The sequence below is a fragment of the Nerophis ophidion genome, linkage group LG13, assembly GCF_033978795.1.
Source record: "Nerophis ophidion isolate RoL-2023_Sa linkage group LG13, RoL_Noph_v1.0, whole genome shotgun sequence".
NCBI lineage: Eukaryota > Metazoa > Chordata > Actinopteri > Syngnathiformes > Syngnathidae > Nerophis > Nerophis ophidion.
In genome coordinates this window covers 45,398,475-45,418,049 of record NC_084623.1, presented here as the reverse complement: position 1 = coordinate 45,418,049, position 19,575 = coordinate 45,398,475, and the positions used below count along the sequence as shown (strand labels likewise).

At 40.5% G+C, this 19,575-nt stretch overlaps 2 protein-coding genes across 7 annotated transcripts in view; one reads left to right on the top strand and one right to left on the bottom strand.

The window, feature by feature from the left end:
• Positions 1-15,524, bottom strand: part of daw1 (dynein assembly factor with WDR repeat domains 1) — a 41,866-nt gene extending 26,342 nt beyond the window's left edge. The window contains exons 1-4 of one of the 6 annotated variants that reach the window (XM_061919040.1): positions 15,430-15,524; positions 15,131-15,352; positions 5,706-5,861; positions 2,637-2,709 (exon numbers count right to left, since the gene is read on the bottom strand). Coding sequence is in view for 2 of the 6 variants with exons in the window: in XM_061919038.1 (XP_061775022.1) it covers positions 2,637-2,709; positions 2,884-2,923 (113 nt within the window). In the remaining 4 variants the exon portion in view is untranslated. The other 5 variants (XM_061919042.1, XM_061919041.1, XM_061919043.1 and 2 more) reach the window with 5 other exon arrangements.
• On the top strand, positions 5,432-19,014 carry slc19a3b (solute carrier family 19 member 3b). Its single transcript, XM_061919044.1, has 8 exons — positions 5,432-5,592; positions 5,667-5,846; positions 9,335-9,500; positions 9,652-9,952; positions 11,162-11,313; positions 15,150-15,342; positions 15,411-15,552; positions 18,630-19,014. Exons 1-8 carry the CDS (start codon positions 5,443-5,445, stop codon positions 18,783-18,785), a joined length of 1,440 nt encoding a protein of 479 aa, XP_061775028.1. The 5' UTR covers positions 5,432-5,442; the 3' UTR covers positions 18,786-19,014.
• Positions 19,015-19,575: the final 561 nt, after the last annotated feature.

Sequence of the window (19,575 nt, the reverse complement as noted above, 5' to 3'; positions counted from 1 at the left end):
GTTATGTCTAATATAACTAAATTTAATTGATTATACAGTATTTAGTAGATCTAAATATATACCACAGTACAGTATAGCTCAGGGGTCACCAACCTTTTTGAAACCAAGAGCTACTTTATGCGAAGGGCTACCAGTTTGATACACACTTAAATAAATTGCCAGAAATAGCCAATTTGCTCAATGTACCTTTAACTCTATGTTATTATTAATAATTAATGATATTCATCTTTGTGGAAACACTGATCATCTTAATGATTTTTCACAATGAATATATATTTTTGATGACATGTTTTAAATAGGTTAAAATCTAATCTGCACTTTGTTAGAATATATAACAAATTGGACCAATGTATATTTCTAACAAAGACAAATCATTATTTCTTCTAGATTTTCCAGAACATAAATTCGAAAAGAAATTCAAAAGACTTTGAAATAAGATTTAAATTTGATTCTACATATTTTGTAGATTTGCCAGAATAATGTTTTTGAATTTTAATCAAAATAAGTTTGAAGAAATATTACACAAATATTCTTCGTCGAAAAAACAGAAGTTAAAATGAAGAATGAAATTAAAATTTTTCTATTATTATTTACAATTTAAAAAAAATACTTGAACATTGATTTAAATTGTCAGAAAAGAAGAGGAAGGAATTTAAAAGGTAAAAAAGTTTATGTGTTTAAAAATCCTAAAATAAATTTTAAGGTTGTATTTTTTCTCTAGAATTGTCTTTTTGAAAGTTATAAGAAGCAAAGTAAAAAAATAAATGAATTTATTTAAACAAATGAAGACCAAGTCTTTAAAATATTTTCTTGGACTTTCAAATTCAATTTAAGTTTTTTCTCCCTTAGAATTAAAAATGTTGAGCAAAGCGAGACCAGCTTGCTAGTAAATAAATAAAATGTAAAAAATAGAGGCAGCTCACTGGTAAGTGCTGCTATTTGAGCTATTTTTAGAACAGGCCGGCAGGCGACTCATCTGGTCCTTACGGGCACCGCGTTGGTGACCCCTGGTATAGCTATAATCAATTCTAAAACAAACCAACTTACTTTAGCGTCAAATCCAAAAGGTCGATTGATTTAGTGCTCAAGAAGCCTCTTGTTTCATATACTATTACAAAAAAAAACCCAAAGTGGAATAAAACAGCAAACAGGTGAAATGTAATGAGAAAAAGTTGCAATGTTGACTCCAATGACAAAAAGCTTCCATGCAGACTGTTTTTTCTTTAAAACGGTCATTGCTCAAAAAAATTATAATGAATCAAAATCCATCCATTCAGGTTCGCGGGGGGGGCTGGAGCCTATCTCAGCTGCATTCGGAGAATTATTGTCTTACTGTGTCAGGGTTGCCCCTGACAGTTTGTCTATGTTTTAGTTTTTTACTCTGCTTTTGTCTGTTTCCTGTGTTTAGTATTTACTGTCTTTTAGTTCCTGTCAAGAGCTCTTAATTTGTCAGCTTCCTGTCTTGTTCCCCAAGTGCTGTGTTTCTCCTCAGTGTGTTTAGTATTTCTGGTCCTTAGTTCCTGTCTAATGCTCTTATTTTGTCAGCTTCCTGTCTTGTTCCCTGAGTACTGTGTTCCCCTTCAGCTGTGGCTTATTGGCATCTGGCCACACCTGTTGCCAATCAGCCGGCTCTTATTTGTACCTCCTTTGTCATGTGTCAGTGGCTGGATCATTGTATTGTCGTTTATATTGTCGTTGCCTCATGTCACTCTTGTGTCTTTGCTACCTGTCGTGTCTGGCATTATTTCAGCTATTACCTGTCGTGCTACATCTTGTCCTGGTCGTCATAGAGGTAGACTGTTTTTGTTAGCCATAGCTATTTCCAGTTTTTCTGTTTGTTATCCTCTAGCTTCCATGCTAAAGTTCCTTTTTGTTTCTTGTCAGCTTCTATGCTAAAGGCCTTTTGTTTTTTGTCCGCCCACGTGCGTGCTTTTGGTTTGAACCCTTTGTTTGGTTTTGTCTTAGTATTTATATTAAAATCATGTTTGCTCACTCCATGCCTGCCTCCATCTCTGCATCTTGGGGTTTGTCAACAAATACCCCTGACATACTGAAGGCTCCAATTAATTCACATCAAATGTTTAAATTTAAAATTTGTTTGGGAGTCAGGGGGGATATTGCATATTGTGTTTTCTGTAAAAAAAAAAAAGTTTCCTATGTCAAAAAGGGCATAAAGTTTGCTTTATACATCAATTAAGCTGTTTGCAATTTTACCAAATCACAGAACTTTAATATTTTTGACTCAAAGTTTCATGTTTTAATTTTTTTTTTTCAATCATTTTTTAACTGGGCCGTGGGGCCCTTAAAAAAATTACCTGCGGGCCCCAAATGGCCCCTGGGGCCGCAATTTGGACACCCCTGTTGTATTGGTTTGGAAAATGTAAAATATCAAAATGGACCCCCCATGTTTAAATTGTTCAGTGTGTGGCCCTCCGGGAAAAAGTTTGGACATCCCTGGTATAGAGCTTTTGTTTGAAGAGAAAAATACATTGTAATTAGTGTTATATCTTATACAACTCAGTAATAAATTAAATTAATTCATACAGTATTTCCATCCATCCATTTCCTACCGCTTGTCCCTTAATACATCTTTTAAATATACCACAGTACAGTAAAGTCTGAAACAACCAACTTACTTTAGCGTCAAATCCAAAAGGTCGATGGATTTAGTCCTCAAGAAGCCTCTTGTTTCATATTCCAGGATAATACCTGATGGAAAAAGAAGACATTAAAGGAAGTCAAGTAACAGAACGCATCAACTGACGTGAAAGGATGCTAACTCGCGTTAGCAATAGCGGATGTTTGCTAGCCGACAAATTCGTCTGATTTGGGGACATTCTCCACGGAAGCACCAACTCGGCGCATTTTTGTCATGCGTCATACCTGGTGGATAATATCTGAGAAGAAACCTCTTGAGTCTCATTTTGCGGTTAAAGGTCTGCGGCGAACTTCCTCCGAAAACAAACCGTTGCTATGGTAACAGGCGGACGGAGGAGCGCGGGAAGGAAGTCCTACGCATGCGTAGTCGGAAGTAAACACATCTCGGGTGACATAATGATGAACCCAGGCAAAGTTGTTTTTAATCACATCTGTGTCCTGCTTTTTGATATTCCATGATATTATTAGGATGTATATTTTTAGATTATTACGAATAATTGTAATTAATGGCATCAGACACGAATACAAATAGACGGTAGATATTGAAAGGGTAAAAGAAACCAGATTTTTGGGAGTATTAATAGATGATCAAATAAACTGGAAATCTCATTTACAAAACATACAACATAAGGTGGCAAAAAACATTTCAATAATGAATAAAGAAAAATCACTTTATATTCTCTACTGCTCGCTAGTGTTACCATATCTGAGTTATTGTGCAGAAATATGGGGAAATAATTACAAATGTGCGCTACATCCGTTAGCTGTGTTACAAAAAAGATAAATTAGAATAGTACATAATGTTGGATATAGAGAATATACAAACCCTTTATTTATTGAGTCAAAAATATTAAAGCTCGATGATTTGATAAAATTGCAAACAGCTGATGTACAAAGCAAATTATAACCTGCTACCAAAGAATGTACAACAATTCTTCTCAACGGAAGAGGAGAAATATAACCTTAGGGGAAAATCTAATTTAAAACATTTGTATGCACGTACAACACTTAAAACAGGGGTGTCAAACTCATTTTAGATCGGGGGCCACATGGAGAAAAATCTACTCCCAAGTGGGCCGGACTGGTAAAATCCCTGCACGATAACTTAAAAATAAAGACACCTTCCGATTGTTTTCTGTGTTTAAAAATAGAAGAAGCACATTCTGAAAATTTACAAATCATAATGTTGTTCTTTTACACTTACATGTCGCGGTTAATAGTATTTATCTTTATTTGTCATCATTTGTATTTTCTGAATGAATGATGTGATAATGTTCATCAGTCAACTCAATGGTGTTCATTTTCAATCAAGATAAAAAAATATCAAAATCAAATTACAGTATGCCATGTATGTAGTTTGATAATTTTCCTCGATTGATGTATTAATATGTGGTTTATTTTGTACATATGTACCATCATCCAGAGATACAAAGAATTGCTATTGCAACATCCAGTAGACACATGTAGAAGAGTGTCAGGATGGGGGGGTCGTTCTCCCAGGAAGGAAGACAGACTACTAAAAAACATGGGGTTCAGGTAAAAACATGATTTAATTTTAACTAAAAAAAAGGTACAAACAAAAAGCACTCGCTGCGGAGGCACAACTTGGGTAAAGAGACAAAACTAACACTTTAACAAACTATGAACATAATGCAAATAACACTTACTATGGCTGGACAAGAGTAGCAAGGACTTTGGCATGAAAAAACTGGCACGGACAGAGCATGAAAAGAAACAATGATGCCAGGACTACCGACATAAAATGACAGGCTTAAATAGAGATGTGGTGATTGAAAGCAGGTGTGAGACATGACAGGTGAACTGATTGGTCGTCATGGTGACAAAACATGGAGTGAAAAAGAAAAGGAACTTAAAGAGTCCAAAGGTCAAACAGCACCTAGTATTCCTAGGTAGTCTCCCATCCAAGCACTAACCAGGACAGACACTGTTTAGCTTTGAGAACCAACAAGATCGGGGATGCTCAGGGCAGCATATTCACACAAAACCATGATCAGACATGATGGAAGAGCTGTTTCTTTCATTCAAAAATTTTAGGTTAATGTGTATATTTAGCAAACTCATCCCGCGGGACGGATAAAACCTGTTTGCGGGCCTGATCCGGAATTAAATTATTGAATGGATTAAGTAAAGAAGTTAAACATTGTACTGATATGATCAAGTTTAAGAGCCTGTTCAAATTAATAGTGCTTACAATGTACAAAGAAGAAGAATTATGAGAAACATTTTCAACCTTATTGAAAATAAGATATTCTTCATCTTAGTATGTTGGTAATGACTGAATTATTTAATTACATGTTACAGAACTGTTGTATTACTCATTCACGGATGTCATTTTACTATTTTGTTGTAAAAAGAGTCAGTAGATGAATGTATATATTTGTGGGCGCTCTGACGTGGGAAAGGTGTAGGATTAAAAAAGCTTTGCTTCTTCCTACTCCTTTTCGGACATGATGTGATGTGAGGTGATATGAATTGTCTGATGGATTGTGTTGTAAATGTGCTCATGTTCGAAATAAACTAAGAAAGAAAGACAGAAAGAAGAAAGAAAGTTTGACATGGTAGTGTTATTAAAGGCAGCACTATCTTTGGCTTTCCTAACAAGGTGAAAGTCTAAGACCATAAAGTGAGACATGCACATCGCACTCTTTAGTTAGTCGAGCTACTGATGAACTGACTGAGGAAGTGTGTCAGGTGCCTGGAAAAAAGACAGCAACTTGGACAGGTTTTTTTTTTTTTGTTTTGTTTTTTGCAGGGGTGACAAAGATGGGGTGCTGGGCCCGGCTGAAGTCCTCTGACTGGGCTTATCCCACTGCAGTCCTGGCATTCTATGGATTTTTTGCCAACTGCAGGATCGCAGAGCCTTTCCTCGCTCCGTACCTAATTGGGCCTCATAAGAACATCTCTGAAGAAGTGGTAAGGACTGATGGATGACCTCTGTCACATCTGTTTTGCAGCACTGTCCCTCAAATGAATTGTTTTGTCTTTAGGTGACAAACTACCTTTTTCCCATCTGGACGTACTCCTACCTGGCCTTCCTTTTCCCAGTCTTCCTGCTGACAGACCTCCTGAGGCACAAGCCGCTCATTGTGCTGCAGGGATTGTTCCTGCTCCTCAATTATGTCCTGCTCTGCTTTGTCCCGGGACTGACTGCCATGGTCTTCCTTGAGGTCCACCAAAAAAGCCTGCAAACAAATATTTTAATAGGAGCCAGCGGCATATAGTATGCGCCTGCCTTGAATTACAAACTCGCTTCGCAAAATAATTAGCGCATGCTTAGTATTACCGCCTGATCAAACTCGTTACGTCACGAATGACACTTCCCCTGTTATCATTTCCAAAATAGAGGAGGCTGATTTCAATACCGGTAATTTGAAATCGCATAAAGGGAAGAAGATTAAGAGCCATTCAGTAGGATTTGAGGTCCAAGCTTACATCACACTCAAATTTTTACTGCATGCCTTTGGTAAGTGCCGGAGTGAGAAGAGATTTTAAAATAATTAGCACATGCTTACTTTTACCGCATGCCTTTGCGGTAAAAGTAAGTGTGTATATATATATATATATATATATATATATATATATATATATATATATATATATATATATACACATATATATATACACACATACATACATATATATATATTTATTTATATATATATATATATACATCAGTGTGTGAAAAAGGGGTAGAAAAGCGCTATACAAGTACAACCATTTATATATATATATATATATATACACACACACCGTAAAAATAACAGTTGTACCATTTTTCCATTTATTGTGATGCATTGTAAAAAAATACCTCAACATCTTATAAGAAAAAAACTGACAGATCATTGGCCAGAATTTTACCATAAAAACAAAAGTGGTATAGTTTTTTTTAATTTACACTTAATGCACTGTAAAAACGACCAGTTTTTACAGTAAAAATAAAGGCAGCTCAAACCCCAGGATACAGTGGCACCCTTTTTCCATTTACAGTAATGCACTGTAAAAAATACTGTAGGTCAGACCTGGGCAAATTAAGGCCCGGGGGCCACATGCGGTTCGTTAAGCTTTTCAATTTTTTTTTTAGATCTTTAAGATGGAAAGTGTAGCTGCCATTATGATGTGCAGTGATGTTTTCTAATGACCGAAAATCTTCAACTGTACAACGTGTTTCAATCGTTGGAATCCACCAGTTATTATAGTAATCTAATTAGTTACTATGGTCATCTAATTAGTTACTATGGTCATCTACTTCACAGCAGCTCAGACGAGCCACCAAGCAGTGTGGGTGGGGAGCGTTTCCACAGACGGGGTAGGAGATTTTCACAACGACGTTGTAAAGCTTAGTGATATACCAGATATATCAGATTGTAGGTGGGTTTATTTTGTACCCTTCGCGTTCATATTTCACTGTTTGTTACATTTGTGTTGCGTATCACTTGATTGTAAAATATGTCGATCGAAAGGGGGTGAGACGTTCATACGTTGTCAAAATTCAGTGTTTTATCGTTCATAGAAAAATGTAAAATTCCATTACGTTTTTTAAGGCGGTCTGTCATAACGTTTTTAGCATTCAATCAGACATTATTGTGAGGTTTCATATTAATGTTCCTAAAAATAGATATACCGGCCCCCAGATACATTTTTTTCTCTAAATGTGGCCCTCGAGTCCAAATAATTGCCCAGGCCTGCTTATACTTAGACTTCCTTTTTATTGTCATTCAAATTTGAACTTTACAGTACAAAAAACAACGGAATTTCGTTGTATTAGCTCTTGGTAGTGCAGGATTAAAAAATAAATTTAAAAAAGCAATAAGGTGCAGATATAAATAAATAAATTACTGTACAGATAAATGAATTGCACTTTTTCACATGCGTCCATGTTTATGGATGTGTGTTATATTGTCTTTTTTATTCCAGCGAGTTAATCCATTTTGGGGGGATTTGAGGGGATCATTTAATTATGATGTGTTCAAGAGTCTTACGGCCTGAGGGAAGAAGCTGTTACAGAGCCTGGAGGTTCTGCTACGGAGGCTGCGGAACCTCTTCCTAGAGTCCAGCAGTGAAAACAGTCCTTGGTGGGGGTAGGAGGAGTCTTTGCAGATTTTCTGAGCCCTGGTCAGGCAGCGGCTTTTTGCGATCTCCTGGATAGGAAGAAGAGGAGTCCTGCTAATCTTTTCCGCCATCCTCACCACTCTCTGGAGAGACTTCCAGTTTGAGGCATTGCAGGCTCCATTCCAGACAGAGATGCTGTTGGTCAGCAGGCTCTCTATAGTGCCTCTGTAGAATGTGGCGAGAATGGGGGGAGGGAGCTGTGCTCTTTTCATCCGAAAAGAGCTGTGCGCATGCACTTTTTTTCCAAAAAGTGCATGCGCTGCTGAGCTCTTTTTACAAGAGCTCCGGTGTGTAGGGACCAGGTTATATTGTCAGTGATCTTCTGTAGGTTATACTGTAAAAACTGACAAAAACAGGAGCTCTGTTGCCAGAATTTTAGCATAAAAAAAAAAAATCAAATCAATCAATCAATGTTTATCTATATAGCCCTAAATTACAAATGTCTCAAAGGACTGTACAAACCACTACGACTACAGCATCCTCGGAAGAACTCACATAAGGGCAAGGAAAACTCACACCCAGTGGGCAAGGAGAATTCGAACCCAGTGGGACGCCAGTGACAATGACGACTATGAGAACCTTGGAGAGGACCTCAACACCCTCCCCCAGGGGACCGAAAGCAATGGATGTCGAGCGGGTCTAACATGATACTGTGAAAGTTCAACCCATAGTGGCTCCAACACAGCCGTGAGAGTTCAGTTCAAAGCGGATCCAAGACAGCAGCGAGAGTCCCGTCCACAGGAAACCATCCCGAGCAGAGTCGGATAAGCAGCGTAGAGATGTCCCCAACCAATACACAGGCGAGCGGTCCATCCGGGGTCCCGACTCTGAACAGCCAGTACTTCATCCATGGCCATCGGACCGGACCCCCTCCACAAGGGAGGGGGGGCCAGAGGAGAAAAAGAAAAGAAGCGGCAGATCAACTGGTCTAAAAAGGAGGTCTATTTAAAGGCTAGAGTATACAAATTAGTTTTAAGGTGAGACTTAAATGCTTCTACTGAGGTAGCATTTCGAACTGTTACCGGGAGGTCATTCCAGAGTACTGGAGCCCGAACGGAAAACGCTCTATAGCCCGCAGACTTTTTTTGGGCTTTAGGGATCACTAATAAGCCGGAGTCCTTTGAAGGCAGATTTCTCGGCAAGATAGGATGGAGTTAGACCGTGTAGTATTTTATACGTAAGTAGTAAAACCTTAAAGTCACATCTTAAGTGGACAGGAAGCCAGTGCAGGTGAGCCAGTATAGGCGTAATGTGATCAAACTTTCTTGTTCTTGTCAAAAGTCTAGCATCCGCATTTAGTACCAACTGTAATCGTTTAATGATAGACATGGGGAGCCCCGAAAATAATACGTTACAGTAGTCGAGACGAGACGTAACAAACGTATGGATAATGATCTCCGCGTTGTTAGTGGACAAAATGGAGCGAATTTTAGCGATATTATGGAGATGAAAGAAGGCCGTTTTAGTAATGTTTTAGTAACGTTAAGTAAATGCTCAAGGATTTATTGTTTGGGTTGTGAACTGAAGCCATTCCTTTCCCTTACAGATTATGTATGCGGTTGTGACAGCCTCAGACGTGGCCTACTTTTCCTACATTTACAGCGTCATTCCCACTGAGAATTACCAAAGAGCCACCGGTTACCTCCGAAGCGCTGTGCTTTTTGGGTACACCCTTGGTGCTGGCCTGGGTCAAGTTCTCATCTCACTGGCAGGTGAGGCTCTGAAATCTGGCAATGCACAGGACTAAAAAGATGACAGATGGTGTCTTTCAGCATGCAACTGCAAAGAGGATTACAAAAGACGTCCTGAACGTTTTTGGAACTTTGAGTAGGCAGTGTGAAAACTGTGATTTCTCACCAACAGGCCTGGACTACTTCCAAATCAACGCCATCACTCTGGGCGTCGTAAGCGTGGCTTTTCTCCTCTCCTTCTGGTTGCCAAAGCCCAAAAGGAGCATGTTCTTCAAAGGGAGGAAAGCTGCAGCTTTGGGCCAGAAGTCCCAGCAGGCAAGGCCGGGGGGGGCGGCTGATGAAACGGTGTCGGACGCTGGCTCCGGGAAACGGAAGATGGAGCGTAACGACAGCACTGGCTGGTGCGGCGGGGAAAATATGGTCAATGCGGGTCATTTACTCTGGCAAAGCTTCAGGGAGTCCTACTCCTCCAGGCATGTTCTTCTGTTCTTTGTCCATCCACACCTGCATGCACATGTCAATTTAACGCCAACTAGATTTTCTATCATGTGAATTAAAGGCCTACTGAAATGAGATTTGCTTATTTAAACGGGGATAGCAGGTCCATTTTATGTGTCATACTTGATCATTTCGCGATATTATCATATTTTTGCTGAAAGGATTTAGTAGAGAACATCGACGATTAATTTCGCAACTTTTGGTCGCTAATAAAAAAGCCCTGCCTTTACCCGGAAGTAGCAGACGATGACGTCACCGGTGTGAGGGCTCCTCACATCCTCACATTGTCTGTAATGTGAGCCTCCAGCATCAAGAGCTATTCGGACCGAGAAAGTGACAATTTCCCCATAAATTTGAGCGAGGATGAAAGATTTGTGGATGAGGATAGTGATATTGAAGGACTAGAAAAAAAATAAAGTTTAAAAAAAAAGGCGATTGCATTGGGAGCGATTCAGATGTTTTTAAACACATTTATCTGGGTTAATTCTGGGAAATCCCTTATCTTTCTATTGTGTTGCTAGTGTTTTAGTGAGTTAATTAGTACCTGATAGTCGGAGGGGTGTGTCCACGGGTGTGTTGACGCCAGTCTCTGAGGGAAGTCACGGCAGCCGCATGGACGGCGCAAGCTCCGCTGATCTCCAGCAAGAGGCGACTTTTTTCCACAATTTTCTCACCGAAACCTGCCGCTTGACAAGTGGTTGGGAACCATGTTCGCTTGACCGCTCTGATCCATAGTAAAGCTTCACCTCCGGGAATTTTAAACAAGGAAACACCGTGTGTTTGTGTGGCTAAAGGCTAAACCTTCCCACCTCCACCTTTCTACTTTGACTTCTCCATTATTAATTGAACAAATTGCAAAAGATTCAGCAACACAGATGTCCGTAATACTGTGTAATTGCGCGATGGAAAGAGACAACTTTTAGCCGCAATTGGTGCTGGCTAATATGTCCCCTCCAACCAATAACGTCACAAACACGCGTCATCATTCCGCGACGTTTTCAACAGGAAACTCGGCGGGAAATTTTAAATTGTAATTTAGTAAACTAAACAGGCCGTATTTTCATGTGTTGCAATGTTAATATTTCATCTTTGATATATAAACTATCAGACTGCGTGGTTGGTAGTAGTGGGTTTCTGTAGGCCTTTAATAACCATCATTTCTTGTCTTGATGCTACATTCGCAGGCATTTGATCTACTGGTCCCTTTGGTGGGCTCTGGCCACAGCTGGGTATACACAAATCATGAACTACATCCAACTAATGTGGGACCACATCGAACCATCCGCCACATCATCCGTCTACAACGGAGGTGTAGAAGCCGCATGTTCTCTTGTTGGTGAGACTGCTTGAAGTAATGTTTTAATTATTGGATAATTACCGTATTTTTCCGACTATAAGTCGCAGTTTTTTTCATAGTTTGGCCGGGGGTGCGACTTATACTCAGCAGCGACTTATGTGTGAAATGATAGACACATTACCGTTAAATATCAAATAATATTATTTAGCTCATTCACGTAAGAGACTAGACGTATAAGATTTAACAAATTCACATAAATATTATAATCCATCCATCCATCTTCTTCCGCTTATCCGAGGTCGGGTCGCGGGGGCAACAACCTAAGCAGGGAAACCCAGACTTCCCTTTCCCCAGCCACTTCGTCTAGCTCTTCCCGGGGGATCCCGAGGCGTTCCCAGGCCAGCCGGGAGACATAGTCTTCCCAACGTGTCCTGGGTCTTCCCCGTGGCCTCCTACCGGTTGGACGTGCCCTAAACACCTCCCTAGGGAGGCGTTCGGGTGGCATCCTGACCAGATGCCCGAACCACCTCATCTGGCTCCTCTCGATGTGAAGGAGCAGCGGCTTTACTTTGAGTTCCTCCCGGATGGCAGAGCTTCTCACCCTATCTCTAAGGGTGAGACCCGCCACACGGCGGAGGAAACTCATTTTGGCCGCTTGTACCCGTGATCTTATCCTTTCGGTCATGACCCAAAGCTCATGACCATAGGTGAGGATGGGAACGTAGATCGACCGGTAAATTGAGAGCTTTGCCTTCCGGCTCAGCTCCTTCTTCACCACAACGGATCGGTACAACGTCCGCATTACTGAAGACGCCGCACCGATCCGCCTGTCGATCTCACGATCCACTCTTCCCTCACTCGTGAACAAGACTCCTAGGTACTTGAACTCCTCCACTTGGGGCAGGGTCTCCTCCCCAACCCGGAGATGGCATTCCACCCTTTTCCGGGCGAGAACCATGGACTCGGACTTGGAGGTGCTGATTCTCATTCCGGTCGCTTCACACTCGGCTGCGAACCGATCCAGTGAGAGCTGAAGATCCCGGTCAGATGGAGCCATCAGGACCACATCATCTGCAAAAAGCAGAGACCTAATCCTGCGGTCACCAAACCGGAACCCCTCAACGCCTTGACTGCGCCTAGAAATTCTGTCCATAAAAGTTATGAACAGAATTGGTGACAAAGGACAGCCTTGGCGGAGTCCAACTCTCACTGGAAATGTGTTCGACTTACTGCCGGCAATGCGGACCAAGCTCTGGCACTGATCGTACAGGGAGCGGACCGCCACAATAAGACAGTCCGATACCCCATACTCTGAGCACTCCCCACAGGACTTCCCGAGGGACACGGTCGAATGCCTTCTCCAAGTCCACAAAGCACATGTAGACTGGTTGGGCAAACTCCCATGCACCCTCAAGAACCCTGCGGAGAGTATAGAGCTGGTCCACAGTTCCACGACCAGGACGAAAACCACACTGTTCCTCCTGAATCCGAGGTTCGACTATCCGGCGTAGCCTCCTCTCCAGTACACCTGAATAAACCTTACCGGGAAGGCTGAGGAGTGTGATCCCACGATAGTTGGAACAAACCCTCCGGTCCCCCTTCTTAAAGAGAGGAACCACCACCCCGGTCTGCCAATCCAGAGGTACCGCCCCCGATGTCCACGCGATGCTGCAGAGTCTTGTCAACCAAGACAGCCCCACAGCATCCAGAGCCTTAAGGAACTCCGGGCGGATCTAAATAATAAATAGTATAAATGGCAGTCAAAATATAGCCAGCGGTGCAAATGTCCAATTTAGTGGACACATTATCACTCAGATCACATAATCCATATTCAGAAATTTTAATAATTGTTTTGCTCCATAGGTTTTTGATGCTTTTATACCTACAAGGCTCTCCTACAATATACAAAATGGACAGATAATCCCCCCAAGTAATTCTGTCTGGAATCTTTTCCAGAGGTGTTTTTTTGCAGTTACATCATCTGACCAGTGGTTGGCAGTGTATGGGAAGACACACAGCATTGACATTAAAGGGGAAATGCACTTTTTGGGGGAATTTTCATACACAATGTTTATGTACAAACCCTGTTTCCATACGAGTTAAGAAATTGTGTTAGATGTAAAAATAAACAGAATACAATGATTTGCAAATCATTTTCAACCCATATTCAGTTGAATATGCTACAAAAACAACATACCGTATTTCCTTGAATTTCCCCCGGGGCGCTAATTAATTTAAAACCTATTCTCACTCCTGCGCTTACCAAAGGCATGTGGTAAACGTAAGCATGCGCTAATTAGTTTAACACCTCTTCTCACTCCGGCACTTACCAAAGATATGCAGTAAAAATTTGAGTGTGATGTAAGCTTGGACCTTAAATCCTACCGAATAGCTCTTAATCTTCTTCCCTTTATGTGATTTCAAGTTACCGGTATTGAAATCAGCCTCCTCCATTTTGAAAATGATGACAGGGGAAGTGTCACTCGTGACGTCACGAGTTTGACTAGGCGGTAATACTAAGCATGCGCTATTTATTTTGGGAAGCGAGTTTAACGCGGCAGTAAATCAATATAGTATTGCCCTGCGGCAATTCAAAAAAATACGGTATTTGATGTTCAAACTGATAAACTTTTTTTTTTTTTGCAAATAATCATTAACTTTAGAATTTGATGCCAGCAACATGTGACAACAAAGTTGGGAAAGGTGGCAATAGATACTGATAAAGTTGAGGAATGCTCATCAAACACTTATTTGGAACATCCCACAGGTGTGCAGGCTAATTCAGAAAACCACCGTCACTAAATACAGTTTGTCGCTACATCTGTAAGTGCAAGTTAAAGCTCTGCTATGCAAAGCGAAAGCCATTTATCGACAACATCCAGAAACGCCGCAGGCTTTTGTGGGCCCGAGATCATCGAAGATGGACTGATGCAAAGTGGAAAAGTGTTCTGTGCTCTGACGAGTCCACATTTCAAATTGTTTTTGGAAATATTCGACATTGTGTCATCCGGACCAAAGGGGAAGCGAACCATCCAGACTGTTATTGACGCAAAGTTCAAAAGGCAGCATCTGTGATGGTATGGAGGTGCATTAGTGCCCAAGGCATGGGTAACTTACACATCTGTGAAGGCGCCATTAATGCTGAAAGGTACATACAGGTTTTGGAACAACATATGCTGCCATCTAAGCGCCGTCTTTTTCATGGACGCCCCTGCTTATTTCAGCAAGACAATGCCAAGCCACATTCAGCACATGTTACAACAGCGTGGCTTCGTAAAAAAAGAGTGTGGGTACTTTACTGGCCCGCCTGCAGTCCAGACCTGTCTCCCATCGAAAATGTGTGGCGCATTATGAAGCGTAAAAAACGACAGCGGAGACCCCGGACTGTTAAACAACTGAAGCTCTACATAAAACAAGAATGGGAAATAATTCCACTTTCAAAGCTTCAACAATTAGTTTCCTCAGTTCCCAAACATTTATTGAGTGTTGTTAAAAGAAAAGGTGATGTAAGACAATAGTGAACATGCCCTTTCCCAACTACTTTGGCACGTGTTGCAGCCATGAAATTCTAAGTTTGTTATTATTTGCAAAAAAAAATAAAGTTTATGAGTTTGAACATCACATATCTTGTCTTTGTAGTGCATTCAACTGAATATTGGTTGAAAAGGATTTGCAAATCGTTGTATTCTGTTTTTATGTACCTCTAAAACAATTTTCCAACTCATATGAAACGGGTTTTGTAAAACAAGAACACATGTTCTTTCTGTTTGAAATGCATTCTAAATCGTAACATCCAGCAAGCACCAGGTGGCTAACAAAACAGCTAACGGGCGTGCACTTTTATTGGTATACTAACCAAGCCGTGTATTTCTCAGGCGCTGCGGCGGCTTTGTCAGTCAGTCACATCGAGGTGAACTGGAGCGTGTGGGGAGAGTTGGCGTTGGGCGTGTTTTCAGCCATCGGGGCAGGCGCCGTGTTTCTCACAGCGCTCGCCAGCAACATCTGGGCCTGCTATGCTGGCTACGCGCTGTTCAAGTCCTGCTACATGCTCCTCATCACCGTCACCACGTAGGTTTCTCTGCAGGGGACGGAGAAGAGTCGTTTAATCCAAACATAAAATATTGTGTTCCGTTCAGATTTCAGATTGCTGCCAACCTCTCCTTGGAATGTTACGCTCTGACATTTGGGATCAACACGTTTGTGGCCTTGGCGCTGCAGACCGTCATGACGCTTATTTTTGTCGATGAGGCGACGTTGGGTGTGGACATTGTGACGCAGGTATGTACAAACATCTTCAGGCAGGGTCACTGGCATGAACAGAAGGTTGTTCATAGCCACAGGTCAATTTAGGCATAATTTTTTAGCAATATTAACCTTAGCAATATTAAAGACCGAAATGGGGCCTCAACGTGTTTTAAGAGTGGTGCTAAAGGTTGGAAAAAGACAACTTTTTAATTTAATAATGGTGTTGTGGTTCAATTGAGTTTAGTTCCATTTGTTGTCTATAACCCCTAAGACAGTGGTTCTCAACCACAGATGTACCCCCTGTGAACATTTTTTTAATTCAAGTACCCCCTAATCAGAGCAAAGCATTTTTGGTTGGAAAAAAAGAGATAAATAAGTAAAATACAGCACTATGTCATCAGTTCCTGATTTATTAGATTGTATAACAGAGAAAAATATTGCTCATTTGTAGTGGTCTTTCATGAACTATTTGGAAAAAAATACATACAAATAACTAAAAAAATTGTTGAAAAATAAACAAGTGATTCAATTATAAATAAAAAATTTCTACACATAGAAGTAATCGTCAACTTAAAGTTCTCTCTTTGGGGATTGTAATAGAAATCCATCTGGATTCATGAACTTAATTCTAAACATTTCTTCACAAAAAATAAATCTTTAACATCAATATTTATGGAACATGTCCACAAAAGAATCTACCTGTCAACACTGAATATTGCATTGTTGTATTTTTTTTTTCACAGTTTATGAACTTACATTCATATTTTGTTGAAGTATTATTCATTAAATATATTTATCAAGTATTTTTGATTTGCTGCTATTTTTTAGAATACTTCTAAAAAATCTCACATACCCCTTGGTATACCATTAAGTACCCCCAGGGGTACGCGAACCCCCATTTGAGAACCACTGCTCTACAACATGTCATCGGGTCCGCTTTTACAACACATAACCAGCTTGCCGACTCAGTAACAATTTGAATGAGGCATATGCAGATCCACATAAGTGACTGCAAGACGTACTTGGTCAACAGACATACAGGTCATACTAAGGGTGGCCGTATAAACAACTTTAACACTGTTACAAATATGCGCCACACTGTGAACCCACACCAAACAAAAAAGACAAACACATTTCGGGAGAACATCCGCACCCTTACACAACTTAAACACAACAGAACAAATACCCACAACACCTTGCAGCCCTAACTCTCCCGGGCTACAATATACACCACCTCAACACAAGTAAGGGGTTTGGGGGATTTGGTGGTAGCGGGGGTTTATATTGTAGCCCGGAAGAGTTAGGGCTGCATGGGATTCTGGGTATTTGTTATGTTGTGTTTATGTTGCGTTACGGTGCGGATGTTCTCCGAAATGTGTTTGTCATTTTTGTTTGGTGTGGGTTCACAGTGTGACACATATTTGTAACAGTGTTAAAGTTTTTTCTACGGCCACCCTCAGTGTGACCTGTGTAGCTGTTGATGAAATATGTCTTGCAACAACACACGTAAGTCTGAAATAGCCAGATGCAACATATAACTGGGCTTGCACGACATTTTTACAGGACGTAGGTGGCGCTAAAGACAGTGCTATCATGGCACCCCCAAGTATGACGCTGTCAAGCGCTGTTCATGCGTTCATATTAAACTCGCGGGTTGCACTTGCATAAAATTTTCATATCAAGGTGCGGGCCGCAAAATAACGTCTCGCGGGCCGCAATTGGCCCGCAGGCCCCATTTTTGAGGCCCCTGATCTAGATATTATCTTTGACCCGAATAAACTCAAACACAACTCTTCATTTGAGTCACACTTTAAGAGTGTTATTAGAACAGCCTTTTTTCATCTTGGTAATATATCTAAAAAGTGTCCCAAGTGTCCACCACAGACGCTGAGATCATTATTCATGCATTCGTTATGTCTTGTCTCAATTACCGTACCGTATTATTTTTGAGTCTCCCTATGTTAAGCATTAAAAGATTACAGTTGGTGAGACAGGAGCTGCGATTCGATTAAAAATCGATAATTGATGCGTCTTTAATTTATTAATGCAGTTTTACATTTCTTCTCGTTTCGGTGTTTATCACTTGCAACTTTAAAAAAACTATTAATTTGGAATAAGAAACAGTTTGATTAATTCCCACGTTTATTAAAATAATCAAAATGTGTGCAAAACCGGACCATAAGTGCCCTAAAACAAAAGGAGCTGGCCAGATCTCTCGGTGAGGTGGCTCGCTGCCAGTTATTAAGTTATTTTACTAATTAAAAATGGGAATTGTTTGATCAAAAAGGGTTCAAGAGGGTCACAATTTGAAGAAAATGTTGTTTCGGGCTTAAAATTTGAGCAAAAAAAATAAAAAAAATAATCCAAATGTTTTTACGCCATTCAAAAACTGACTTTCATGTCCTGACATTGAAAAAAATGTATATTTTTTATGTATTAATATGACTTTTTGTGCACTTTTTTTCACATTCACATTCATAATAGTTTTGTATTTTGTTTGGGTTTGAGGTTTAGTCTTTATTTAATTCTATTTTATTATATATTTTTTTATTGGTTCTGTTGCTACAATAGCCCTTCAAATAAAGAGATTAATTCAGTTATCTTTATCATGCAGCATATATAAATGTGTGATTAATATTAGCAACATGAATCATTTGGTAATCGTTTTAGGGCCAAATAGATAATGGAAATTGGACTTAGACCGATAGGTCGTGAGTTGAAACCCCGGCCGAGTCATACCAAAGACTGTAAAAAAAAAAGGTACCCATTACGTCTCTGCTTGGCACTCAGAATCAAGGGTTGGAATTGGGGGTTGAATCACCAAAATGATTCCCGAGCGCGGCCACCGCTGCTGCTCGCTGCTCACCTCACCTCCCAGGGGGTGGAGCAAGGGCATGGGTGAAATGCAGAGTGAAATTTCACCACACCTAGTGTGTGTGTGAGACTATCAGTGGTACTTTAATTCTAATATATTGATAAAGACATTCTTGGCTTCCCCAATCCAAAATGAAAGCAGTTGATGTGGACATAGTGACACCTAGCGGCTGCCATTCAGCATTGCATAGTGTGAAAACTGCAACGCAAATTAATTGTTGTTCTTTTCTCTCCAGTTCATCATCTACGGCAGCTACTATGCTGTCATCTCTGCGCTCTTTATCATTCGAGGAGTCTACACCGTTTGTGCGATGCGAAGCTCTCCAGGACCATCAAATGTGCAAAAAGAGCATGGTGACACTGCAGAGGTCATTCATGCTGAATCTTTCTGAGCAAGAACAAGCAGTATTTAATAAGGATACCTTGGACTTCTGGGTATCGTCATCAAAAGGGGTCATATTATGATTTATTTTTCTACATTTGAAAGACTTCATTGTGGTCTACTTAACATGTTATGGTGGTTCTCGGTGAACAATTTGCATAGATTTTGTTTTACAGACCTATTTGTAAGCCATATTTTTGCTCCCTTTGAAAACAGGCTGTTTTGTGATGCAAATGAGCCCCCCCCTTTCCAGCGGAGTTTCTTGTTGAAAACGTCGCGGAATGATGATGTGTATGATGACGCGTGTTTGTGACGTCTCGGGTTGGAGGGGACATATTAGCCCAGCACCAATCACGGCTAAAAGTAGTCTCATTTCATCGCATAATTACACAGTAATTTGGACATCTGTGTTGCTGAATCTTTTGCAATTTGTTCAATTAATAATGGAGACGTCAAATAAGAATGCTGTTGATGGAAAGCGGTGGATTGCAGCTGCCTTTAGCACCGAGACACAGCCGGTGTTTCTTTGTTGTGAAGCTTTAACACAGAGCGGTCAAGCGAACATGTTTCTCTATGTCAACAAGTAAGTTTTTGGATGGGAAAATTGTGATATTAAGTCAACTCTTACCGGAGACATCCGTGGATTATACCTCCTTCTCCTGCCGCTCAAAAAGGCATCTGTGATCTTGGCTCCTCCATTGACTTCTCTCTGAGACACTGGCTTTCACCGCAGCCATCCAACTTTCAGGTATGACTTTAGAATCTCACTAAACACTATTAAAACAATAAGCAGATAAGGG

What these genes read in the sequence shown, in the direction of transcription:
- slc19a3b (XM_061919044.1), top strand. Translation starts at nt 5,443, where the DNA reads ATGGGGTGCTGGGCCCGGCTGAAGTCCTCTGACTGGGCTTATCCCACT. An exon ending in AGAACATCTCTGAAGAAGTG is followed by an intron (nt 5,593 to 5,666) that starts GTAAGGACTGAT and finishes TTTTGTCTTTAG; the next exon opens with GTGACAAACTACCTTTTTCC. An exon ending in AGGGAGTCCTACTCCTCCAG is followed by an intron (nt 9,953 to 11,161) that starts GCATGTTCTTCT and finishes CTACATTCGCAG; the next exon opens with GCATTTGATCTACTGGTCCC.